This window comes from Mustela nigripes, chromosome 1 (genome assembly GCF_022355385.1).
Source record: "Mustela nigripes isolate SB6536 chromosome 1, MUSNIG.SB6536, whole genome shotgun sequence".
Classification (NCBI taxonomy): Eukaryota; Metazoa; Chordata; class Mammalia; order Carnivora; family Mustelidae; genus Mustela; species Mustela nigripes.
This window is the reverse complement of record NC_081557.1, coordinates 157136715-157164695: the sequence shown is the minus strand read 5'-3', so window position 1 is coordinate 157164695 and position 27981 is coordinate 157136715. Positions and strand designations below refer to the sequence as shown.

The following is a 27981-nucleotide window of genomic DNA, read 5'->3' as shown; positions in this document are numbered from 1 at the left end:
TTTTATTTGACAGAGAGAGATCACAAGTAGGCAGAGAGGCAGGCAGAGAGAGAGGAGGAAGCAGGCTCCCTGCTGAGCAGAGAGCCCGATGCGGGACTCGATCCCAGGACCCTGAGATCATGACCTGAGCCGAAGGCAGCGGCTTAACCCACTGAGCCACCCAGGCGCCCTCCTCTATCATTCCTTTTATCCCAATCCACCAGTTTCTTTCTAGCTTCATATGCTTTGCTATCCATCATATAATCCTTGGTAAGTTATTTCTACAAATACTTCTCTTAGGATCAGACAATCATGTACCCCTTTGACCCACTGACAACTTTACTATTTTCAAAATGTGAGTGTCCCTTACCATCCACACTCAGCACTAGCTGCAAGGATGTTAAGCATTGCTGGAGGGAGCTAGAGAACAATATTGATAGGATCTGGAGAGACCTTTAGTTTTTTCAACTTAAATGTGGAATTGGGAAAAAATGTTCCATGTTCCGAATCTAAAATGTCATGATTCAAGATACTGTTTCTTAAAAAGTGTAACAATGGTTCTTAAAGTACCTTGTGTTTGTTTAGTTTTAACCTCTAAAATTCTGAAAGAACACGTTGGAGCTTCCAACTCAAAAGGTTAAAAGGATTACCCCCTAAACCCTCAATAAAATGACCATGAGGAAAAAGGGAAAAGACCATCAGAAAAGTATTTCTAAATAAATTACTGAGAAAAGAAAAGCAGTTGAAGTAGTGGTATTTGATGATACTTGGCAGAAGAAGCCACAGACTAGTTATTGTCATAGGGGGCAGCAGCAGAGAGCCCTCTCCTCTGCTGAGCCCTAGAAATTTTGATACTTGACAAATGCCAAGCCCAATGGAGGGCAGGAATGAGATGAGAGCTGAAAAGTATGTGAGCCGAGACAGTTCTTATCATTCCCAGTAGTTATGTTCTGTAAATTTCCTGAGAACACTGAATTAATAAATGCTGAACCACTGCTCCTAGGGGAACTGCAGGGTTTGGTTCCTATAAGCCTCTGGGTTTATTTATGTCTCTATTTGAAGATATTTAAATTTATATACAATGTCTATACACTTAATACATATTGTACATTTGGTTAATAAATGTTATGTATAAATATACACACACACACATATATATTTATATATAACATTTATTAACCATAATTATAGTCCATTTGAGCTGCTGTAACAAAAAAACACAGATTGGGTAGCTTATTAAAAGCAAAAATCTATTTCTCACAGTGCTGGAGGCTGGTAGTTCAGTCAGGTACCAGCGTGGTTGCGCCATGCAAAAGAAGGCCCTCTTTTTGCTGCAGGCTCCTTGTTGTATTTTTACTCGGTGGAAGGCACTGGAGAGCTCTGCAGGGTTCTTTTTAGCATTTAGAATAGCACTGATCTTATTTAGGAAGACTCCATCCTCAGGATTTCAGCAGCTCCCAAAGGCCCCACCCACTGAAACCATCATAAGGGACACAGAATTTCAACATATGGATTTGGAGGGGGCCAGCACAAACATTCAAACAATAATATGTCGATTCATTAACGTTGAACTCATGGCCAGGGGTACTCATGCTTGAATGGACCTTATCAAACAGGTATTTTCTCAATAGGACACATGGGCTCGGTTAAGGGACAGCACTTTAGCACTAAACTTGGAGGCCATTTTAAACAGTGGAATCACCAATAAATGGCACAAAAAATGCAAAAAAAGGAGCATGAAATAGACTGCGAAAAGGACATTTGTTTACAGTATGAGAACTGAAACAAGAAAGCAGAGCACAGCTTTGTTCAACCTTAGCTGGCAATATGGGCTGTCAGGCAACTCACATTTTTCACAGCTCTGAACATTTCTGTGAATGGCTTGTGAAAACATCTCTAGTATTGATTTTCAAGCTACAAATAAATCTCAGTGAGTAGGCGAATTCGCAAATACAGAATCAGTGAATAAAGAGGACTGATTCAAGTTAAATACACGCTGATTTTCACAAAGACCTTCTCACATACTGGCTCATGCAAAATGTCCTTAAAAGCTGACATTCATATATATATTTGGATATACACACACAAACACACATAGATAGATGATAGATAGATGATAGATAGCAGGATTCTCGTCTATAAAAACCAAGTACACCATCTGGGCTAAGCTTGGGAAACTAGTGCTGGCATTGTCATCCTAGAATAAAGACCACTCACAAACATACATACAAAATCTATTCTTTGCATCTCCAGAACTTTGGTGCTGTGTGCCATGTAAATCCTTGTCTGCCTTTTGAATTAATTGTTTTTGGTATTGAGGGATCAGTCTATTTCCTAAGTGGGAAATGTCTTCTAGATCCCATGGGAGAGCAGAAGAAAGGGGAGAGATATTTGAAAACAGTCAACTGAAAATGGGAACCATTATGCAGGTCAGAGAAAACAGCTAGCTTAGGATAGGGAAGGCAGTGGATTCACATTATATCTGTCATTTCTACGTCACTGTTTGAGACCGTAGAATATACTTAGTACAGTTCGGAGACATAAAATGAGTGATTGTGAAAGACAAATGAGTGGGAGAAAAAGTGGTGTCTGGGTAGAGGAAGGAAGAGAAGTCTCAGGAAACTCACAAAAACAGATTTTATATGTTTGGGAACAAAGATGGAAACAGAATATTACAGGTATCAATCTTCAGAGTCAAGGATAAAGGGCCATGATTAGAATACAAGTCAAGATCATGACTTGGCAAAAGGGACAGGGTCATCTTGTCCCTCTTCTCAGTCCATTTCTTCTGACTGTTTAGTAAATATACACAAGTCGTTACCTGGCACTCATGGACTTTGCCATCTGGTTTAAATCCTGTGTTACATAGTGTGTCATTTCCCTTTTTCACAGGTCCTACTTCGACTCTATACAAAACTACTTGCTCTATTCTGAGCACACAGTCAAGGACAGTGTCTTTCCACATCTTGATACTCTTTTCAGTTCACCAAGTATTTTTTGAGCATCTGCTATGGTCAGGCATGTGCTATATGCTAGAAAAAATGACCTAGAAATTAACATATCTGAAGTACTTGCTAGGAGCCACCTTCCTCTCTCCCATTTAAGGCGTATCACGGGATGTCTCATTACATTAAAAATTTAATAAAGTTGAAATCAATACATTATTCTCATTTGATTGATTGTAAAACAGAGGCTTAGAAGTGTTAGGTAATTTGCCAACCCCACATAACCAGAAAGTGGCTGGGACGGACTTGTATTTATCTGTTGCATTCCACACTGCTTTCATGAATTCCTACTCATGATGATAAGTACAGTTCAAATGAGCCTTCTCAATGAAGCCTTCTCTGATCTCTACAATCCCCAACCAACGACGACCCGAGATGTGTCAAACCTCACTTATTATAATTTTAAGATTCCAATTTATGTTATATGTCTTTGTGTACTAACCTTAAAATTTTCAGCAGATTTTGGGTTTCTTGATGAAAAGACCCAACTCCTGTAAAATTGGAAATATTCTTTCTATTGTGGAAAAAATCTAGTTGTTCAAAGAGACTCTCTGAGGAATTTGCTAGATTAGAAAATCTCAACATTCTGTATTTGTCCATTAATGCATAACGAAGTTGTCTATTAAAATGTTTTTAAAATGGCATTATTGATAGTTTTCCTAAAGTTTTATTCTTCTTAGTTTCTTCTGTTTCAGTTCCTTAATACCAATTAGGTTGTAGAGTGTCAAAGAATTTCTAACACATTCCTAATTTGGAGGCTTTATAGCAGTACTTTGGGAGCTAAAGAAAGCTTACTAGAGAAGTGAGGGAAAAAGTATTAGTCAAATAAAGTCACCAAAATTAAAAACACTAATAATAAAACCCATGTGAATGTATGTAATGTCATGGCCAGTTCTAGCACTATACAGAATTAAAAACTTGAAGTAAGGCAAATGACAGTAATCCTGTCAAGGCACTAGTTAAACATTTTAGAACATAAAGATGTTACACCAATCATTAAAAAGTTTAATTGTATTTTTACAAACTTTTGGAGTTTCTAGCCAAATGAACAGATACAATTAAAATTTTGAAGATGCAGCATCATAAAATGTACAACAGTCATCCCTTTGCAGAGAGTTTCAGACAGTTTGAGTTATTCATCTTGGTACAGAGTTCACAGAACAGAAGTAAATCTGCTCTTTGTTTTTGTAAAAGTAATCATGTTCAGGCAATAATAGCCTGGTTCAAGTTTATCTTTCCTCAGAGGTAAAATTCTAACTTGCAAAAATTTAAGGATTGGTTGGAGAATTGTGCGTTTGTGGTTTTATTCTTGAACGTGTTAAAGTCATTCAGGGTCAACAACACTTTGAAACTCCCATGACATTTCTTAAAATCATTGTGGCTATGTGCTTAAATATATAAATACAAACATTCCCAGCAGTTAACTGTGTAGGATGTGTGAAAATTTTGCTCAGTATGAATGCAACAAACAAGGAATTCGGTGTGCTACCCTCCATTTGTGCTAATGACAGTCGTGTAGTTAATTCTATACTGCTCTTAATTTTCAACGAACTATGAGCATTTACTTTTTTTAACCCTGCCCCAACCCGATGACAATTTTTACTTACCTCAGTAATGAAAGATTTGGCTGTAGCAGGATTCATAACAAGGATGGCTCGCCTAAGAGTGTCTCGATAGCGATTCAATTCCTCTATTCTCAAGGTGTCAAAGAGAGTGGTGATCATTTTATTGATGTTGTTTTCTACTTTCTGCAATGCAACATCCATTCCCTGCTGAGACACCTTGTCCAAAAACTCCTGTATTCCACGGATATCTAGGAACATCAAAAGCCCATCAAAATGTGAATTAGAGCAGAGAAGGGAAATAAGAGCTATTTCGCTCACACCAAAAGGCAGTTTATTGTTCAGCATTGTAAGCTATTTAAAACTACTAATTGAGTAGCTGTTAGAACTCTCAAATATATTTTAGGCATAGTACAAGTTAATGTGTTTACATAAAAAATGTAAGAATTATTATTATTCTTTAAATGGATTTGTTTCTCTCCATTGAGCACTTTAAATTATCTCACCTCTAAAAAACTCTTAGGACAGAGTAGAGGGAAATAGTTGAAGAGGACTCTCATGTGTCTAAAATAGATGTGAGATAAAGAAAGTACATTTGTTATTATGTTCAGCATTAAAGAGTGATGTAATTTTAGGTAAAATATGAATATCGGGGGCACCTGGTTGGCTCAGTGTGTTAAAGCCTCTGCCTTCGGCTGAGGTCATGATCCCAGGGTCCTTAGATCGAGCCCCACATCTGGCTCTCTGCTCAGTGGGGAGCCTGCTTCCTCCTCTCTCTCTCTGCCTGCCTCTCTGCCTACTTGTGATCTGTCTGTCAAATAAATAAAAATCTTTTAAAAAAATATGAATATCGTTAACAGCAGATGAATCTAAATCAAAATTACTAATGTTTCTCAAAATGGGCAACAACATCATACAGCCAAGTGTATGTGGACTAATTGCATTTAAGTTAAAAAAAAACAGAAAATTATCTCTATTTCATATTTAAATAAAAAGGATAAAATCCAGTCTACATGAAGTGTTTACAGATTGTACTTTGATGTATAGTAAAGTAATAATAAGTGTCTGAAATGTTACAAATAGTTCTTCCAAGTAAGCATGGGCTGTTTATAGAAGGAGGGATCTGAACATTGAAAAATACGATTGAAGATGTATCTGCCACAATATAATCTTAATATAGAAGATTTGTTTTTACTATACAATAAGCCATATTTTTCTATATATATCCATGGCATAAAATGTTTAAATGGAAAAAACTGGTGAAAGATAGGAAGTAATAAGGATTGTAGGTTACTTACTATGAATGGACTATATATCAAAAATCCCAATTGTACAGAACTACATTCATGTAAAATTTCCTTTTCAAGGGCAATAATTAGTTCATGTGTTTTTCATTATATTACCAATTAAAAGCAATGTATAAGCCCACAGAACAAGAAAACAAATGGTCACAAATTTGGAAGCTATTTGCTCACAATAAAAGTTTGTATTTGCAGAGTTACAAATTAATAAAAAGAACTTTGGTTTCTTTTTATGATTGGCTTTATTTTAAAACAATTCTATAAATAGTATATGTTATCTTGTGAATCTCAAACTCTTAAAATAAATAACTGTATGAATTCTACCCTGTATTTCTTATCCCCAATTATATTAAAAACCAGGATGTCAGAATGATAGCAGCTTAAAAGAACAAAGCTCTCATCTACAGTAGAACAAGAAATGCAAAATCAGGAATAACATATTAATCAGTAATTATGTCCTCATTAAATATCCAAGTCAGAGAGTACCTGAGGGTATAGAATACTCAAGCATGGATTAAACAAAATGTTAGAGACAGGTAGACCTATAACAGGACTATGAACTCACTCAACAAGTATTCTTAAACTTTGGTATAAATCAGAATCATCTGTGAATCTGATTAAAAACATAGAAGACTGGGCCCCACCCCAGAACCACTATGTCTTTATAAAAGCAGATCCTTGATTTTGAATGGTAAGTAGTTGCTGTTTCTTTATATTGAAGCACTTAAATGGGTAGCTAAATATAAGACAAACAGTACAAGAACTATCTTGAAATATATTTTGTGACCAAAGCTTAAGGCTCCAGATCATTAACATTCTAGGAAATCTTCTGTTCACAGATATAATATTCTGGTGTAATTTCATATCTTAACTTTAAAAAAAAAAAGAAAAAAAAATATTCCACAAGGTATTTACTGAATACAGATACATAATGCTGTGTGCAAGGAATACAACAGGAACACCCTTCCCCACACTGAGATACACAGTGAGCATGCACACTAATAAATACAAATCACACTAAGTGCTTGGACGGAAACAATAAGGGTGCTCTGGTAGATAATGACGGGGTGATTATGTATTTTAGTTGGAGATGTATTTTGGTTGTAATACCCAAGGGAGGTTTCTCTAGGAAACTGATACTTAAACGGATCTGAAAGATGAGACGTCATTACCCAGGCAAAGAAGTAAGAAGTGAAGATGACCGCATGGAAAATGTCCCAAGGCAGCGAAGAGTCTATTGCAGGAACCTAAAGGATTCCTGTCTGGGTGCAGCTACGTTACTGAGGGGAGAGTGGAATGAGGCAGACATAAATGGAGAGGGAGGGTCAGATTATGTGGTTCCCAGTAAGACACAGAAAGAAGTTCTGATTTCATCCTAAATCCAATTTTAATCTACTGAAAGTTTTAAGTGGAGGATCTAAGTGGAAAACAAGCTATACCGTTGCTTCCTTAGTCTGGAACTCTGGTTAACACTGCCTAGATGATGTGACACAAAATTTTCAATGTAAATGAGGAAATATTTATTTTATAGATGTCTTCAAAGATCAGATTAATGAGGGTGTCCGTGTGTGTGTATGTGTGCAAAATCCAGTGTAGGGTCTAACACATGGTTGTTGTTATTATTGTTAATAATAGTACATAATAACTTGTTAAGGGACCACCCCTTTCCACACCTATAGAACATAACTGCCCAAAATTTACTGTTGGGTAGCTAACCCAAAATAGCAAGCATAATGTTTTAGACTCTCAGAATGCATGAATTAAATAATAATAGCTTTGCTTGTTTAAGAATAACACTACACACCCAGAATATGTAGAATTGGTCAGTTTAATATGAGAAGAATTTGAATCATGCTATTAGCTGCTCTGTGGAACAGTCACTAAACGAGAGAGTGGACCTCTGGTTTTATTAATTCATGAACATAATTAACCATCACAATTATTCAGCCACCTCATCTGTGTGTCCATTACTTAACAAGAAGAAAAAAGTCACAGGAACAAAAGAGACAAGAGAGTACGCCTAACTTCAAGGAACTTCCAGGCCTGTGGGTGTGACTAAGTGCTATTTATTAATAACAGAAAGTTAAATGGCAGTTTCAGTTCAGTAATTCTAGTGATTATTAATTCTACTGACCAGATAATTCTATAACAGCGAGGGGTGGAAGCCTCTTTAACTGAGTTATTAAACATAAGATTAGAGAAAAAAAATGACTTTCTTTCCTGGACACTATAAAAAACTTGAAGTAGGCAGAATAGTGACCTTCCAAAGATGCCCAAATCCTAATGCCTGGAACCTATAAATTATTCAGCAAAGAGGAATTAATGCTCCTGGTAGCATTAAAGTTGTTAATCACCTCACCTGAAGATGGGGAGATATCTTCTATTATTAGGGTGGGTCTAGTGATCATGGAGTCCTCAAAATTAGAAGAAAAAGACAGACAAGAGAGTCAAAGGGAGATCTGACTACTGAAGAATGAATTGGCTTAGAGGAAACTTCAGAGAGATCCAACCTTGCTGGCTTTGATGAAAAGGAAAGGGGAACTCCAGCCAAAAAAAAAAAAAAAAAAAAAAAAAAAAAAAGGTGGATGGTCTCTAGAAGCTAGTAAAGGTGAAGAAGGTTCTCCCCAAGAATTTCTGGAGAGGAACACAGAATTGCTAATATCTTGATTTTAACCCTTTGAGATCCCATGTCAGACTTCCAACCTCCAGAACTGTCACATAATAACCTGTGGTGTTTAAGCCTCTAAATTTGTGGTCATTTGTTATAGCAGCAACAGAAAACTAATATAGAAGTGTACTTTAGTCTAGTCCTTAGTCACTATTTTTCAAATTGTGGTCTACTTAATTTTGGGGGCAATCATCTGGAGAACTTGTTGAAGAAGTTTTCTAAGCCCCACCCCATTCCAATAAAATAAAAACTTTCATGACAAAGCCCAGAGATTTTCTTCAGCTGATGATCCTGAAGAAACCAGTTTGGGAACCAATGCTCCAATTTCTTAACCTTTTTTGTGTCACAGAATCCTCTGAAAAAGCCACAAAGATTATGGATTCTCCCTTTCCCCCAAATATGTACATACCCGAAACATGATGCAGACTACCTAGATTATGGTCTCTCAGTCTGATCTGCTTGATTTCCTTATAGGTAATTACCAGATAACCTGAATTATCATATTGTCACTGCTCTTACTGATTTTTTTCTATTCATGCTATACAGGAACGTAAAGCATAGATAGTCACTCATTAACTAATAGTGTGTATTACATTTTATTTAAGCAGAGGAAACTTTTAATAAAAATATTAAAAAATATAACAAAAATGAATGCCTTTCCCAATGATATTTCATTGGTTTCAGTTATTAATTAGTCTAAATCTAGCTGTTCTTTAGGCCTAAGAAAAACCTATGCTGTAGAAAATAGAGTTCCCGGGTAAGTAGACTCTGGAGATAAGGATGGAAGAACAGGAAGCTTGTTGGAGACAGCTCTAAGGAAGCCAGGGAAGGGACCCAGGGAAGGAAGCAAGAGTCAGCAGAGGGGAAGCCATGGTACAGCTCAGCAGAGACCTGCCCAGCCCCTGGGAAATGGGATGTCCGCAGAGTTTCCCAAGTTAGGACCAGTGGAAGTAGAAACTTTATCAACATGCATGGGCTTTGGTTTTGTGGTTCTCTTCAGCTGAGGGCAATTCCTGGGGAAGGAAGTCAATTGCCAAATGCTCTTAGTAGATGGAGAAGGAAGTGCTTTAGTTTTGAAGGGGTGTTTGGATGGCACAGGACATAATGCATCCAGGAACTTTCCTTGTATTGTTTTGGTTTTCAGAGTAATTTGACAGTATAAGTAATTTGCCTTTATAAATCACTGTATTTTTCTTTCTTTCTTTCTTTTTTTTTTTTTAGATTATTTATTTATTTATTTATTTGATGGACAGAGATCACAAGCAGGCAGAGAGGCAGGCGGGGGGGGGGGTGGGACGGGGGAGGGGGGGGCGGGTAAGCAGGCTTCCTGCTGAGCAGAGAACCTGAGCAGGTCTCAATCCCAGGACTCTGGGATCATGACATGAGCCAAAGACAGAGGTTTTAACACACTGAGCCACCCAGGCGCCCCTGCATTTTTCTTTTTTAAAACAACTTTCTACTATGGAAAACACACCACGTTTGATGTCGGACAATCAGGTTTGGATCCCATGAACTTTGAATTTGCTAATTTCATAGTTAATGTCTGCTGTTTTTAGCTTCCCAGTGTTTCTTCTCCTTTATTCCAAATAACAAAACCTAATTTTTCACTTAAGAAACAAACCTGGACCCATCCCTTTTGTTCCACATTCTATGGCACTCTACACTGTATTACTAGATGGTCATGTAGCCCAGGAAGGTCAATTTGAACTCGCCATGTCCCTGGCCTAAGGGATAGTCACAGGATTCAGATGAGGACTGAAATTCGATATATGGATCATGAAACAAAAATGATCTCTCTTTTATATCACAAGTTGTAATGATGTCCTTTTAGAATTGCAAGAGCCAGTGTGTCTCAAGAGAAGCTAAGTGAAGCCAAAATGTGAAGTGAAACACATGCAAGACAGGCATTGGACTTCTCAACGACATGAGTGAATTAAAAAAAAAATAATAATTTTTACTTACTTAGTTTGAAATGAGCTTCTCTTCCTTTGAGAGAAAGAGTATTGACTCATATAACATCTTTTTATAAACATGTGATAGTTTGGTGATGAAGGTGAAGCCATAATTCCTAACCTTGAGGTATGTCCAGTTGGGGAGAGCAAAGGACAGCCTAAACTGGTAATTATGTTTTAAGGTGATTCATGTCAGTAAAACAAATCCTTTGGAAGCAGAGAATAAGTAGCACTAACCATACCCTATTGCTGAAAAAAAAAAAAAAGTTTGATTACTGGGTTGTTCTGAAAAAAGGAAATAGGGCTTGTGAAACAAAACAAACTTCTAAGCAGTGTGCATTTTTATTATGAAGACTTTATTAACCCAGTCAAAAGTCCCATTTTTTCCTAACTTTCTTCTACTGTCTTTTTCTATGAAAAAATGAAAAAAAAAAAACCAACAAAATCTTGATATGGGCTATAAGTTGATCTAGGTAACCTTCTCAGAACTTGATATTCTAGCAGCAGACAATTTCACTCTCATCTGACTTGTGACTTGTGTAACCTATAGACCACTTCCCACAACTCTCTAAGAAGTACTGGCTGATTATAACTTAATTAAGTAATTAATTAATTTTATTTTTTTAAGATTTTATTTATTTAGAGAGAGAGTGTACACGTGTGAGCAGGGGGAGAGGCAGAAGGACAGGGAGAGAGAGAATTTCTGGGAGACTCCACACTGGATACAGAGTAATTGTGTTACCATGTTACTATGTTACACAGAGACAGAGTCTGGCATGGGCTCCATTTCACAACCCTGAGATTATGAGAGCTAAAATCAAGAGTCAGGTGCTTAACTGACTCAGCCACCCAGGCATCCCATGAAACTTAATTATTTATTTTATTAAATTGTGTAAAATAATGACTTTATTATAATCACTAATGAAAGATTAAATTTAATCTGTATTAAAAGTGGTTTACATGAATGTAGATTAGGATAGAAAAGATTCCAGGCTATATTAGAATATAATGTATAAACGCATTTCCAAACTGACCACAAAGCCAATAGTATGATACTCTGTTGTTCACTGCAAACTTGTGATCAGCATCCAAATAGCTACCTTTTAGAATCAACTCTCTGTTTACTATGTATCAAATCAAGCACTTTGAAAGGTACTTAGAAGAGAAATAATTTAGAAAAGGTACTTATAAAAAATAAAAAATTATATTGAAAAAAAAAAAAGAAAAGAAAAGGTACTTAGAAGAGAAAGACAAAAACAATTCTTGCCCTCAAGGAGTTCACTACCTAAAGCATCTGATGATAACACAGGCCCTATAGTAGATAGAGGAATCTCACTACACTACTCATTTTCCAAACTGTAGTTGCAATTTAAATTTAGTGACATTCTCTGGAATCTATCAAAAGTATTCCTCAGTCTGATCATTATGTTCAAATATTAAGTTGAAAATATTGAATTTGGTAGGAAGAGAGGTTTGTCACTAAGTCTCTGTAAGTCTGATTTTTTTTTTTTTTTTTGTCTATTCATCTTTCTCCTTCATTTGAGTAAATTAGGCACATTTAATCATTTTGATCACTTAATGCATTGAAGACCTCACTTGGAGCAGGAGATTAGCACTACATTCAGCCAATTTTGCTGTTTCTGAAATTATGACAGAAATCTGAGCTTTAAAGTTAATATTTAGAATCTTATGACTTTAGATAAAAAGGAGTATGTCATACATTGCTGGATCCATGAGATCATTGAGCTGAACGGCTTTCCCAACATACGAATAGCAAAGCATACTCTACAAAGTGCCTTATTTCCTGAGAAAATAAGTCTTTTCGCCACTGAGTGATTTAAAAATTTTGGTTTAGGAGAACCCTGACTTTAAAACAGATTCTTGTCTCCACTGAGTATTCCCTTGCCGTTTGTGATGTATTTAGAAAATAAGGATTATATGCTGTATTAGATTTTGAGATGACACAGTGCAGCAGCAGTGACCCATCACTAAGATGATCTATTTGATGAGAACTTACTATTTTAGCATTAGATTGTAGTGTTTTAGAATGAGAGTCATCTTTACAGTAATGCTGATCAATAAGGACATTTGACTAATGAACAAATCCAAAGTAGTACAATATATTGTTTTTACCTACTTGACATAAAGCAAAAGAAATAGTTCAGTAAGATGCTTGGATTAATTATATGCTTATTGATGCACATTGAAGTAAATGAGAGAACTGAAAGTTGGAAAGTGGCCAAATGAGTAATAAACAGCTTTAAGACTGTCTAGAGAGATAGCTAATAATATTATAGTCATTAGACATTTGAAAACACCCTCAGGGTAATTATAAACATTTGCAATCAATTAAGAGGAATGTGTCCATTTTATGGGCCTTGATTAAACGTACATCAAGATGCATGGAACAAATGCTGTTATTCCTTGGAATGCATTCGCAAGGATGATCATTCAGTGTTAATTTCAAAGGGCCTTACCATATGGCAATGGAATTGTAGGGAACGGGTGATACACTGATGTACTTAAAGGTAGTGCTTAAGTATCTCAGGTCACTGGACTCCATATTGACCTTTAATTTGGAATCATTAAACCAATGTTTTGAGAACGTGGGAGAGCCCATAAGTAACCCACTTGATAATCCTTAGAGTTTAGTTTTTTTTCTTTGCTTTTGTGCCTATGGGTGTCAAAAATATATATTTCTATATAGAGAGACAAAGATATTTAATTTAATCATTTCCATTTTAAGATATTTTACCAACACCTATTATGCACTTTAAGGTCTCTGATTTTCAGAAATATTCAGTTTAACAAATTATAGTAGAAATTTACATAGGGCTAAAAATGCTGTTGTAAAAGAAAAAATACTATCCTGACGTGAAGGATAAAGTCAGAAAGTTCGAGAACATAAAATAAATTTAAGCTAAACCAAAACAAAAACTTATTCAAACTAGACTTTAAAAGTGTATGTTTTAAAAGCAATTTTAAATGTTGAATTATAAAGAGCGAGTATTTTGAATTTATGTATTTCAAATAGTTCAATTTAATAATAGTAAACTAAGATTTAAAATTTAATTCATAAAATTAAAATAATTGAGTTAATGTTTAAGTAATTATTTTTCTTATAAGCAAGGTTTCCTTCAAACTGGAAAAAGAAGTACATGTGTTCACATGTACTTCACCCAGAGGTAATTCACCCATCATGTAATTCAGGTTGGTGATTGAGAGCCCAGCAAGTGCTTGGCCAATTTGATTCAAGGATCAGCCTAGGGCCCAAACAGGGCCTAAGATTTGATATATAGTTACATATCTATATGCATGATATGCGATACTCAAACAAAGCATGAAAAGGGTCTTTCATTAGTATAATAATTTGTAAAGATACTCTTTGAGTCACCAATGGCATCTATCTTGCCTAAGAATGAAACCAATACATAAGCTGAAGTAGAGATTTGCCTATGGTAAGAGGACATCTAACTACTTTCAATATGTACATGTCCCCATGTCATTACTGTGGCAAGCAGCTTAGATCCCTGTCATCATATTTTCCCTCCAATCTTCATAACTTGATCTATGTGATAGATCTGTCAATAGATCAAATCCAGTATTAGGCTGTGGGGCCAATATTGTCTTAGGCAATGGAAATTAAACAACTCAAGTACCTTATCCACTGAAGAGCACTTCAACATTACTGTTTATGTCACTGTGGTAAATCAGTTCTATTCAGTCCTCCCAGGCATCAAAGTCAACTTTCCTCTCATCAATGCTCTCAGAATAGAATCCTCCTTTAAAGAAATAGATCTGCTTTTATTCTACTTTAGAACCACCTACTACTCTTTTAACTTTCTGGTTTCTGTACATTGTGAGTTCCTGGATTCTGGAAGCTAGCTATTGGCTTATACATTCAACTAATTCCTTGCATAGACCTCTCTGGTAGTGAGCCTACCTGGAGTACTCCCAATTGCTCTTAATAAGCCTTCCTCAATATCATATTCCACATACTTGACCAAACTTCCTCTTGGAGATTTGGTTGAAAGCAAAACAAATTGAGGATGAAAACTGGAGGGATAGGGCAATATGATGAATGATACAATGAAGATTTAACATATTAAAAAACCAGAAATTATGAAACAAACAAACAAGGTACAAGTTGTGTAGTATTTTGTTTTGCTAAAAAGTGACAAAGGACTTATCCTTCTTTCTAAGGGATAATCTTTCTAATCTAATCTTTCTAATCTTATCCCTCTTTTTTTTATTGCATTCCTAATGCAATAAGATAGCATTAGGCTTAATGTATAATCAGTAAATGTATCAGATCATATACAGAGGTACTTAAAAATTAGATAGATAGGGATAAAGACATTTAGAAAAGTGGAATACTTGAAAAGCACAACACATTGCAAATGGGAAATTGCTCATGTTGAAAATGGTACTTAGGTACTTAGGTAGTAGAATGGTACTTAGGTAGTAGAAGACTAACAAGGGTTCAGGGAGCATAATCATTTTCTTCACTTACTGATAAATGATTTTAAACAAAATGATTATTATTTTATAAGAGTCCAGGAAAAGGATAATTTTGTTCAATATTAGTGTTTAAGTTTCATATCAAGAAAAATTTTCTGACAAGAAACACCCAGTGTCCAAATGTGAAGTAAGCTCCTTCAAAATATAGTAAGTTCTTTCTCTCTTGGACTATTTGGGAAGGGGGAACAATGCTATCAATTAAAGATGCTGAAGAAGAGGTCTGCTGAAATTTCTTATTTCCAAATGCCTCTTTGAGGAACAAAGCTGGCTTCATACCTTGCAACAATTCTGATTCCAGGAGTCTTTGATGGGACTCAGGTATTATGATGATTAAAAAGCTCTTGTAGTCATTCTGATTTATTACCAAATTTGGGTTCTAAGAATCCACTAAATGATTCTAAATGATTTTTGTATATGACTCTACAATCTCTAAATGATCATAATTCAACTATGTTAGTTAGTTAGTTAGTTAGTTAGTTAGTTATTTTACAGAGACGGAGTGGGGGAGGCAGAGAGAAAGGGAATCTTAAGCAGGCTTCATGCCCAGCAGAAAGCCTGATGGGGGGCTGGATCTCACAACCCTGAGATTATGACCTGAGCCAAAATCAAGAGTTGGACTCTTAACAAATTGAGTCACCCAGGAGCCCCCAATTTTGCTATTTAGTTTAAAACTACATTAGGCAAATTGATTTTTGCCCCATCTTCTTTTCTTTTTCCTTCTTCAAATATCTAAAGGGTTAGTATGTCTTCTCCTTTTTATTGAGATATAGTTTACATATAATAAAACACACAGACCTCACATGTATATTTATTGTATTCCACTGTAACTACCACTCAAAAAAAATACTGAAAATTTATGTTATCACAGAAGGTTATCTTGTCTTTTGTTCTTTGCTAGATAATCCATTCGTGATCCAGAGATGCAAATAATTTTTAATTTGTGCTAACAGTATTAATTTTGTATATTATTGGATTTCATGTAATTGGAATAATACAGGGGTCCCTGGATGGTTCATTTGGTTAAGGATCTGACACTTCATCTCAGCTCAGATCTGAATCTCAGGGTAGGAGTTTAAGCCCTGCACTGGGCTCCATGCTGGGTGTGCAGCCTACTTAAAAACAAACAAACAAACAAACAAACAGAATAATACAGTATGTACCCATTATTCTAGGCTGCTTTCACTCAATGTTGTCATATATTTCAGAAGCTCATTCTTTTTTACTGCTGAGTAGTATTCCACTGTACAGGTACAACACAATTTGTTTCACTGATTTAAAAATGATGAGCATGTAGGTTGTTTTCAGGTTGAGACAGAATGAATAATTCTTATATGAAAATTCGAAAATAAGTATTTGTGTTGATATGCATTCTCATTTTTCATGGAAAATGCCTGGGAGTGAAATGGGTAAGTAATATGGTAGATGCATATTTAACATTGTGACAAACTGCCGAGCAGCTTTCCTAAGTGATTGAACACTTTTACATACATCCAGCAAAGAATGAGTGTTCCAGTTGTGCCACATTCTTGCTTCCAAGTAATACTGACCTTCAGCCAACCTAATGGGTATGCACTGGCATCTCATTTTATTTTGCTTTTACCTATGGACTAAAAATTGAGCACTTCTTATATTTATTGGGCATATATATATTTTCTTACATGAATTACCTGCACAAGCCTTATGCCGCTTTTTAATTGTATATTTTTGTTGGTCTCATATTGTTGCATTGTAGGAATCATTTTTCTTTTTAATTCTCTGAGCTTATAACATATCCTATGTATTTATATAAGCCTCTTAGATATGTGTAATGGGATATATTCCCCTGCTTGTAATTTGCCTACTTATTTTCTTACTGGTGTCTGTTAATGAGTAGATATTATGAATTTTGGTGAAGTCCAAATTATTATTTTAGTTTCAATTTTTTGATGTGTCTAAGAAATCTTCACATGTCACAAAGTCACAAGGATATTATCTTGTGTTTTCTTCTAAAAAGATTAATAATTCTAGCTTTTAGTTTAGGTTTATGATTAATCCTTTTTTCTTCCTTTTTTGTATATATACCCAGTTGTTTCAGTACTCTTTTTTTTTTTTTAAAGATTTATTTATTTGACACAGAGAGAGAGATCACAAGTAGACAGAGAGGGAGCAGACTTCCTGCTGAGCAGAGAGCCTGATGTGGGGCTCAATCCCAGGACCCTGAGATCATGACCTGAGCCAAAGGCAGAGGCTTAATCCACTGAGCCACCCAGGCATCCCTGTTTCAGTACTCTTAAGAGCACTTCTCCACTGAATTGACTTGGCATGTTGGTCAATAACAAACTGGCTGAGTGCAAATGAATAGACTTCTGAACCCTAATGTGATCTTTTTGTTAATCCTAGGCCGATATGAAATGAGCCTTGAAATCAGGTAAAGCATTTAATCCAGTTTTATTATTTTTCAATATTGTGACCATAGGATATCTTTAGACATCTATATAAATTTTGAAATCAGCTTACCAATTTCCTCAAAAGAGCCCACAAATTTTTGATTGGGATTACATTGAATCTGTAAACTGATTTATTGAGAATGGGTATCTTCATGATATTAAATTTTCTAAGCCATCAACCAATATTCTTTTGGGCAAATTTTGTATTTTCCAGTGTGAATGTCCTGCAACATTTTGTAGATTTCTCCTGAGGCACTGCAAGTTTTCACAATTTTGTTTATTTCACTTTCCGATTTTTTACCACTATTATATAATTATTTTCAAATATTCATCTTTAGTCTGTAAACTTGCTAAACGAACTTAAAATTTTTGCAAGATTTTTTTGAGATTTCACAGGATTCTCTATGTTTATAATTGTGTGTTGATAAAAAGAAATTTTTATTTCTTCCTCTCCAAACTGTATGACTATTAATTTTTATTTCTTGCTTTATTTCCATGGTGGAATTTCCAGTAAAACATTTTTTTTTTCCATAAGGAAGTCCCTCAGTGATATCTTTTCTTTTATTTCTGGTATTGGTAAATTTTGTTTTCTGTGTTTTTTTAAAAATAACAATTTGTTTCACTAGGAATTCATCACTTTTATTAATCTCTATAAATAATTAATGGTTTTATTAAAAAATATTTAAGTAATATTTCCACCCAACATGGGGCTTGAACTCATGACCTTGAGATCAAGAATCACATGCTCTACCAATTGAACCTGCTAGGTGCCCCAAGAATTAATCATTTTAGACTTTTAGTTTTATTTATTGTTTATTTTAATTTCATTAATTTCTACCCTTGTTTATTTTATTTATTACAGGTTTATACAGCCTTATTTTGCTATATTCTGAAGGTGGACATTTAGTTAGTTGCTTGCTACTTAAGCCTTTCCATTGATTTGTTATTTTATTTTAATTAAATTTGTTTTATTATTTTATTTTATTTTTGTAGTTATTGTGCCTGGGACTCAGTGCATTGATGCCTTTCCTAGGCGTGATGCTTCCTTCTCTTTCCCCAGACAAACCTGGGTGGCTGCCTGGCTTAAATTGAGCTTAAGGGAGTTGGACTTATATTGGAATCCTACCTCCTGGAGTCTCTTGTTGGATTGACATGATTCTGAAACATGACGGTAATAAACACATGGTGAATACACTGTCACCTCCTCCTTTATGGCCACTGCAGGCTAAAGTTGGGGGACATAACTGGTCTTCATAAGTTTTATAAAAATGTCCTGTCTTGCACCTGACTATTCCTGATAAAAGATCTGAGTGCAAACAGGAATCAGTGAAGAAAAAAAATGCAATTACAGTTATTGGAATGGGACACGCCATATTTCTGGAACAGGAGAGCAACAACTCCAACACAGGGAAGGGAAATCCTTAGGCCCCCTAAGACAGAATAAATGTGCATTAATGACTTTTGTCTTTCAGAACAACTCTTGGGGTTCTCTTCTTGAAACAAAATACCCTGGTGCAGACCTTTCAAATTGACTTAAAAGCCTTAAATTTAACTGACTGCTGGATCTGCTATTTTTCATCAGAGAGGGCTATACTCAGGATTTGATCATCATTCCCTTAATTTTATCAAAAAGACTATTGGAAACCACAGGGGATACAGTCCCCCTGCAAAACACCTGTTAGTCTCTCCAAATACCTTCTCTACCTGTACCTTCATTCATTACATGAGGCAGTAAGAAAATCACTAGAATGATGCCATACAACAGAGGCTAGTAAACAATTTCTAAAAGGACCATAGTGTAATATTTTAGGCTTATGGGTTATATTATTTCTATCACAACAGCACAACTTTGCTATTATAGCTCAAAAGCAGACATAGACAACATGCAAACAAATGAACATGCTGTGCTCCAGTGAAACTTTATTTACACAGAAAGAAATTTCAGGCCCAACAGTAGGTTGTTAACCCTTGAAACAAACACTAAAGACAGATTGTATTGTCTGACCTCAGGCTGTCCCTCCTAATCAAGAGCTGGATTCAAATATCCTGTATGAATTGAGAACTCTTAGGAATACCAAAAGTCATATTGAAGGCCTTACTGTCTCACTCAGGGGGTCCCAGCACTGTAACTAACCATTCCCTCCACTCTTTACTAACTTCCTTCTCCCCAGTCCCCTCCCACACCACACCAGGGACATCATGTGCCCTTCCAGAACTATAGTTTTTGTGTGAAGGTTACCTCCTTCTGAAGACACGAGTCATACATTAGGGGTGGCTTTGAGACTTTAAAGTGTTCAGGTAAACACCAACACCAGATGATACAGTACTTTACTGAGGTCTCTCTAAAGTGAGGCTTACCTAATTAATTTGGGGGAGCTACATGGAGCCATATCTGACTTATTACTGAGGTGTGTCCTGTCGGTGGTCTTCCCTATGATAGGAATCATCCAATTAGATTTTTTTCCCCGTGAATTTCACTAAAGTGATTGATGGTACGATTTCAGCCTTAGAAGTCATTCAGGTCAGCCTCAGCTCAATGGACAAGGTTGTTCTGGATGATAGAACTTCCCCTTGTGAGACAGGTAGAACATTTGCAATTACCAATAAATCCTATTGTATGTGGATCAATGCTTCTGGCCAAGTAAAAAGGTTTTGCAGAAATTTAAGGAGGAAACTCTCTGACTTTTTAAAGTAGCCTCTTGATAGTTTATGGGATTTATTTAGCTTGCTGAGTCCAGGACCCTGATGGGCATAGTTAATACCAATCTCACTTATTAAAAATCTTTTTTATAGTGTCCTTAGATAAATGCAGAAGAGACAAATTGAGTTGATCTGATCTTACCTCCTGTCAGTAAGATTAACCAGATTGGTTTTAGGACTGGCATATATATATATATGCCAAACAAACAAAAAAGTCTTTTGGAGAGACAATTCTCTATAGGTTTGGTGTCTCATGGCATATTATGCAAGCAGAAACTCTCCCTAGGTAAGAGAGACTTATTTAGAACGAAGATAGTGTCTTTTTCTGGACATATGCCAAGAAGGTTTACTTAGCAGCCCATCATACAAGATCCAGATTCCCAAAGCCAGGGCTCCTCAGCTGCCATACAAGCCCACTGCATGTACAGCATCCACTGGAGTAGCTCCACGTAGTCTTGTAAGACTTGAGGTCAAGAGGAAGCAGCATTAATATGAGGCTCACGCTGCTTTCTGTACCATGAGCATTAAAGTCCTCTATCTGTCCTCTATCTGCCAGCATCCGTGAAACTGATGCAAGTAAAATCTCAGACCCTTCATAGCTCTTGACAATATTATATCACAATTCCCAGCTGTAAGAGAGCCAAAAAATATAGTTTTTCAGAGGGAGGTATTGGTCTCTCAAATGAACTTTGCATTCAGTTGGCAAATTTAAAAGCAAGAATGGTTATTCTGCAGGCAGGCAGCTGTTTGTGGTGATGGGTCAGCCTCCTTTGGCCCATGACTGTCCTGTTTCCATACTTCCAGTGATAACCCAATCTTCTGAATCAACATACAGTATTCTTCCTTGATGATATTAATATGGTGAGGATCTGCAGGATTGACATCATCGTGTCTCTTTAATAAAGATGATTCTGTGTATTTCATTTGTAAACTTGTTTTTTTTTTTAATTTTACAGTTGTCAGGAATTAATTTTACTCTTATTTCCATAGTGTCAGAATACCCTAGTGGTGAAAAGCAAAGACTATGGAAATGACTATCAGGGTTTGAATTCATGCTTCTCAGCTTACTTGCAAATTACCTGATGTCTTACATCCTCAGTTTTTTCATTTGCAAAAATCATCATCATCATCAACATCATCATCATCATTATCATCATCCCCTACCTCAGAGGGCTGTTGTGAGGCTTAAATGAGATGATAAGTGTAGGCACTTGGAACAGAGCCTGGGGATAATAAATGCTCTCTGTAAGATTAGCCCTTTTTATTATATTCTTGGGGAATAGTTCACTGTATCTCCTTTATATTCATTATACACAGTAAGGAGTATAGATAGGCTCTGATCAGACTTTAGAACTCAGCTCTGATACTTAGCTGTGTTTTGTGAGCAAGTAACCCAGTTGTTTTGTTTTGTTTTTGTTTTTGTTTTCTGTTTTCTTATTTGTAAAATTGTGATGAAAATATTACCTACTTCATAGAGTTGTTGAGAAGATTACATGATTTAAAGTAAAATGCTTATTCTTAGGCCTGGCAAATTAAGTGTTCAGAGATACTATTTTTAATATATTTTATTGCTACAAGACTTGTTCACACTTTCTCTCTCACATATTGTGAAAGTTAGCTAGCATTTCAAAAGGCAACTTTCAAGGTCAAGGTCCACCCGTAAAGCCTTCTTTGATCCCTGCTGCCAAAAATTCAACATCTTCTTCATTAAACACCATTAGCATGCAGTCTGCATCATTCATGACACTTAACACACTATTTTCTCGATTAGAAGAGTCATAAATATTTTTACCTCTTTTGTTAATTGTAAGCTTCTTAAGGGCTAAGACTACATTCTGTAAAACTTTTTATTTCTTATTTTGCATTGCACTAAGCACTAAGCAAGTGAGCAATGAACATTTCTTAAATGACACATTTTTAAAAAGCTCAACACTTCCTCAACTCTTTTCAAGCCTTTTAAAAAATGTCTTGAATCAATCCATTCAAAAAAAGTTTCCACATTTTCTTTTCTGTTTTCATCCATTTACTTAGAATCAAAGACTTGAATTTTCTTTGTTAGGGAATTTAACGTAGACTTTTACACTGTGCCCTTAATCATAATTAACTGCTTTTGAAAAAAGTGTTTCTCTAATTAACTGGATATAGAAGCCTAATCTCGTTTTTTTTTCTTTTTCTTTAAAGTATATTTTTATAAGCAAAATACATCTTCAATCACATTTGGCTCCAGCAGGATGCCTTATTTCATCCATAGATGATGCTTAATCCATTCCTTAATGAAAGCAATTCCTGATAACTAAGATAAAAGTCAAGTATAATTCCAATGTTTGAACTTAAAATGATGACATTGATGAATGGATATGTAAATACATGTAGCCCTCTTCAAAGTAGAAGGTATTTGGATAGTTTGATGTTTATTTTGGACTCTAGCCCAGTTCTTTACTAGCGATGTTTATTGTGAGTATCAAAGGGAAATTTTCTTTTGTTAATCAAGAATATTAGTGGAAATAATTTTAAGGATACAAGCAGGGTAATTCTTCATGAATTATTAAATTAAAAAGTAAGTCAAAAGCAAGCTTATCATCAAAGTAAAAGGAAATATTTTTGTTATTATTATTATTCCTAAAACAAACCCTGCTTCTAACAGAGGACTCAGTCATACACTGTGATAATAACAACTTATTTACTTATTAAACAAAGGAAAGGAGAATAAGAAATGTCAAGTGAATGTAAATGATTTTCTATGACTATGAATTTAGTGTACATTTTCGAAAACATTTACTTCATCAATAATGAAAACATCTTCTCTTATGAGAATTTCCTAACTGTAAACCAGGTAGGGCTTGGCAATAAGGTAACAAGGGATTTTCTTCCTTCATGGATGGATATAATGAAAAAGCAAAATTCTCATTTTAATGTTGTGAAAAACTTTCACCACAAACACTTTTCTGTTCTCTATTTTACTGGACTATTTTGACAGGACTAACTAAAAAATATTTTCCTCCTATGAAAGAAAGCTTTACAGTTTAAAAATTCATTATTTCAGGTAATATTTGAGCAGAGATTGTGAGAATGAATGCCAGTTAAGGTTATAAAAATCGTAAATAATGTGACGGAAAGAAAACTGACAAAAGCATATTCAACATATTTTTTTCCAGAGATAGAGTTTACAATGTTCACTAAATAATCCTATCAGCAAATTTCAAATTTGTGTTCAACCCTTACTTTTACTGATGAGCCAATTATTATTTTTTCTTTTTTTTATTTTATTCATTGCAGTCTCTTGGTTTTTGTTCTGTGATCCTTAAATAATATGAATTAAGCAACAAAAATAAGGATTTCCGTCCTGGAGACTACTGTGCTTCTGGAGAGGGCCACAGACTTCTAGCTGAAATCTACCCATCAAGTTTACTGCTACTCAGGCTGCCAAAACCCCATGCGACCTTTGAATATTTGGGGCTAAATGTAACTGCCACTTGCTCTCCCTCCCTGGGAGTCCACAGGGGCTCCTATTCGTTGCTTTCCAGATTTCTGCCAACCTGTTTTGACTCAGTTCTATTGATGCCACTTTCTGGCTCGCTCTTGTGTAACTGTTCTCCAGTATTGCTCACAATGCTGGGTAGATGATGACAAGAAAACCATTATTTTTAAATGTTTATTTAGTTGCTAAGAAAAAATTGGTTGTAGTACAGAGGGTGAAATCGTCTTGATTTTTTGAAATAAAAAAATAAAATCCAGACCCATCAAGACTGAATGGAAAATATTTTTCTGAGAGTCCTTTTTAAGGCAAATCTCTAAAGAAACATATGTTTCGAAATATGTATCTTCATGAAGACTTGCTAATTTTCTTTCATTTTATGATATCCATCTCTATTCCCCCTAATGACAATAACTGGAGAAACTAAATTTGAACATCTTTGGGATCAGTCAGTTAGAAAACAGATTTATTCAGGAAAAAAATAAACAATATAGTTATCATTTTTATTCACTTTTCTTAATGTAACACAAGTTAAAATACTGAGATTAAGTATTTTCTTCTTGAATTACAGTAAATAAGGCTAATGTTTTGTGTTTTATCTTGGGAAATTAAAGAAATTAAGTGTCTTCATACTACTCGGCATTTTTGTGAAATTTCATATTGCAGACAAAATACCATGCTATTAACTAATATCAACTGTTACTTTCAAAGAGCTTAAGGTTGTAAAATATGTCAGTTTTTTTTTTTTACCAGTAAATATGAGTAGGCATCTATTTTCAGTGTTCCAGGATCTGTCCAAAACAGTGTTTTATTATTCTATAAAGATAAAATAATTTTGAAAATGGAAGAAAGAAAGTATTGTCTTTATGACTTCTCAATATTTGAAAATTCAAGATATATTGGAGTCAGATTCCCTTTAGAAACATTTATAAACTGAGCATTAGGTATAGGTATTTATTTTTTAAATTGACTTCAAAGTGATTTCATAGAAACAGCTGAACTTGAACTTAACAAGACTTTTGCTTTTGCTGCTAGATTGTAAGAAGATAATGACAGAACAAGAAAACCCCAGATAGCAATGAGTAAGCTCCTTGAAGTTTTTCAAGATTTAATGAAGTTGCTTGTCATGCAAATATTATAGAACTCACCCAAATCACAAACACTTACCATATTCACTATCATAGAATATAATGAATTTCTGCCAGGCATATTCTGTGACCACTCTCAGGATAACGTCATTTAAGTAGACAGGTGGGCGAACAGAGAGAGTGTAGTCATCATTCCTGTTGCTCCTGGTGAGTCCACAGCCACTCCTTGGGGTCCCAGCTGTTGAGCGCTGTATGAAGAGGTGGGGGATATGCATGGCATCTGCCAGCGACTGGAGGGACCCTGCTGACGTGCAGCCAATGGAGCTGACCAGGGCCAAGATGCCTTGATTCATAAGTTCACAGGCTGCAAGAAAGCAGAGTAATATTCAAATGTCAATGGGTTTCATATAACTTCTCTTTTGGAGGAAGAGTGAAAAAAGCTTATGGAGTTATTACACAGCTATGGATTTTTTTTTTATATGAACATTCTCCATGAAGAAATCCTATAATTACAGAGTGTTACCGGAATTCAGCTAAGGAACTCTGCCCTTATTAGCTATTTGACCTTGTGCAAATTACTTTCTTCTCTTAGTCTCAGTTTCATCATCTGCAAAGAGGGTAAAATAGCACGAATCTTGCAGGATTATTGCTAGGATTGGAGATAATTCAGTGTCTGTTATTTGCCTTGCGTATGATAGGCACTCAATTAGTAACAGCTATACTTTTATAATTAGCAATGTATAAATTCAGAGAAAAGACAATTCTTCATTGAGTATGTAATGCAAGGTTTCAAAAAGCAGATAATATGTAAATTGGTGAATGAATAAAAGGAAGATGAAAGGCCTAAGTAAGGAATTTCTGGCTACAGAAAACAGCCATTTTGGTATCTAAAAGTCTAATGACACTCTTTCTTATTAAACCGGAAAAATGAAAATGTTTTTTGTTCTTCTTGGCAGTCAGAAAATGCAAGGTCAAATCAAATACTGAGTTTCAACAATTATCTCATTCTGGTTTCTAGTTGAACAATTTCTAATCTTTATTATATGATTTATTATCTGTGTTTTAATTTCATTTTAACTATTCTGTCTATGCATATATGTTTACTTCAGAACATATTTAAAACCGGGTCAAATATAAATTATAAGTATTTATCAAGACATAACATATATAGAAAAAAAAGTTAATAAGTCTTGGAGCGCCTGGGTGGCTCAGTGGGTTAAAGCCTCTGCCTTCAGCTCAGGTCATGATCCCAGGACCCTGGGATTGAGCCCCGCATCGGGCTCTCTGCTCTGTAGGGAGCCTGCTTCCTCCTCTCTGTCTCTCTCTGCCTCTCTGCCTATTTGTGATCTCTGTCTGTCAAGTAAATAAATAAAATCTTTAAAAAAATAAAAAGTTAATAAGTCTTAATTTTCTTTCTCTTTTTTAAAAGTAATCTCCGTGGCCAATGTGGGACTTGAACTCACAACCCTGAGATCAAGGGTAGCATGCTCTATTGACAGAGCCAGCTAGGTTCCCCCTAATAAGTCTTAACTCTTAATAAGTCTTAATAAGAGTTAAGATATCTTAGTGATCTCATAATGCCAATCTCTGAAGGCAAGAGATTAGAAAGAAAATCAAAAGTAAATTCAGATGGAATCAAGATAAAATAAATTTTATTTCAGAAGGCCAGTTATTATGATTGGTCCAGGCATTATTCTAGATTTTAGGCATTACAGGTATAATATTCTCTCTCTATATATATATATTATTATAATCTGTTTTGCAGAGGGTTTTTTGTTTTTTTTTAAAGAATCAAAAACAAAGTTACATGAGAAGTACCTCCATGTTATTAACTGGCCAGCTAATGAAGGCTGACAAAGGGCAAGCTTAGAAGTACTCTACAAATGACATGCATATAAACACCAAATAAATGGATTATGATTAATTTTAAGCCAATCAGTACATACAAAATAAATTAGTAATAATCAGGGAGGGACATTATTTTCAAGCGTAAGACAGGTTATACGATTTCAAATGCATTTGAAAGGTAGCGTCAGGGATGAATGCTTCTTAGGCCATAACTGGCTGAGGTTGAAGTTTCAGTAAAAATCATAGAACCTACTCATATTTGTGAATTCAACATTTATAAAAGCAATATGAACTTATAGTTATACTTTCAATGAATTTAGGCAAAAACACTGGTCAAAAGTTTGCCACTTCATAGTAGGAAATAAGACCATTACTGATTTATATAAGCAAATAGGAAATCACTTTTTAAAAAAGATTTTGTCTAAAAGTTTGGCTCATTTAGCATTTAAAATCAAAATATGGAGAATATCTTAAGCTATACAGATTTGAATTTCATGTTTAGATTACAGTAATTTAAAATGATCAAATAAATGTAACAGTTTACATAAATCTATCATAAGAGCTATAAAGTTTAAGTACAGAAGCTGAGATGAGAGAATTCAGTTTAAAGTATTACATGCTGTCACATATGAAAATCGCCTATTTTAATTTTCATATTTAAAAAGAAAAACTCTGGAGCCATATATAAATTGTTATTTATCATATAAATTTGCTTTAGTACATATTCTGTGATTTCTTCAAACCAGCTATGTTACTTCCTATTAACCTCTATTAGTAAGAACACAAACTAAGCAAGTACTAGAAACAATTGTTATTATTATATAAACAAATGTATTACTTTTATTAATATTTGGTATCATCTATCCTGTTACATATATAAGCAAGAATGACTGAAAAGTCTCTATAAAATCAAAATAAGAATCCTCAAAAATTACAATCAGAAAACCATGTAATATTAAACCTGAAAGGAAATTTAGAAATTAGGTAATCCAGGGCTGGAAAATCATCTTTAACTGCTATGCTATCTGTGACTGGGTTGGTAAGCTGGCATCCTGGAACACTAGTTTGAGAAAGATTTTGAGACTCAGAAAGATTACCAAAATCGTGGTGTTAGGTTTCTCATAGGAAGAGACTAGGAGAAGTAGTAGCCTGCAAGTTTTAGACATGTATCTTATTATAGTGCTCAACCTTCTGTTGTTCACAGTTGTCAAGAAAACATAGGGTACCTCCTTAAAATAAATAGAAGATCCAGGACTCTAACTCATCATCCAAAATGCTTTTCGCTATAGTAAGTGAATGATACTGGTAACCTTAAAATCTTGTGTGGTAAAGAAAAGATAGACAGGTCTTCATAGGCAAAAGTTCAATTGGAGATTGTCTATTGTCAAGTTTGGTAAAAAGAGGTTATCCACTAAGAAGAAAAGGAAGAGCCCATATGCCTAAAATGAATTGAAAC

General features: G+C 35.0%; 1 protein-coding gene across 1 annotated transcript in view; it reads right to left on the bottom strand.

The window, feature by feature from the left end:
• Nucleotides 1-27981, bottom strand: part of GRID2 (glutamate ionotropic receptor delta type subunit 2) — a 1183642-nt gene that overhangs the window by 657416 nt on the left and 498245 nt on the right. The window contains exons 3-4 of the mRNA XM_059414235.1: nt 24757-25041; nt 4592-4797 (exon numbers count right to left, since the gene is read on the bottom strand). Coding sequence (XP_059270218.1) covers nt 4592-4797; nt 24757-25041 — 491 coding nt within the window. The remainder of the gene's footprint in view (nt 1-4591; nt 4798-24756; nt 25042-27981) is intronic.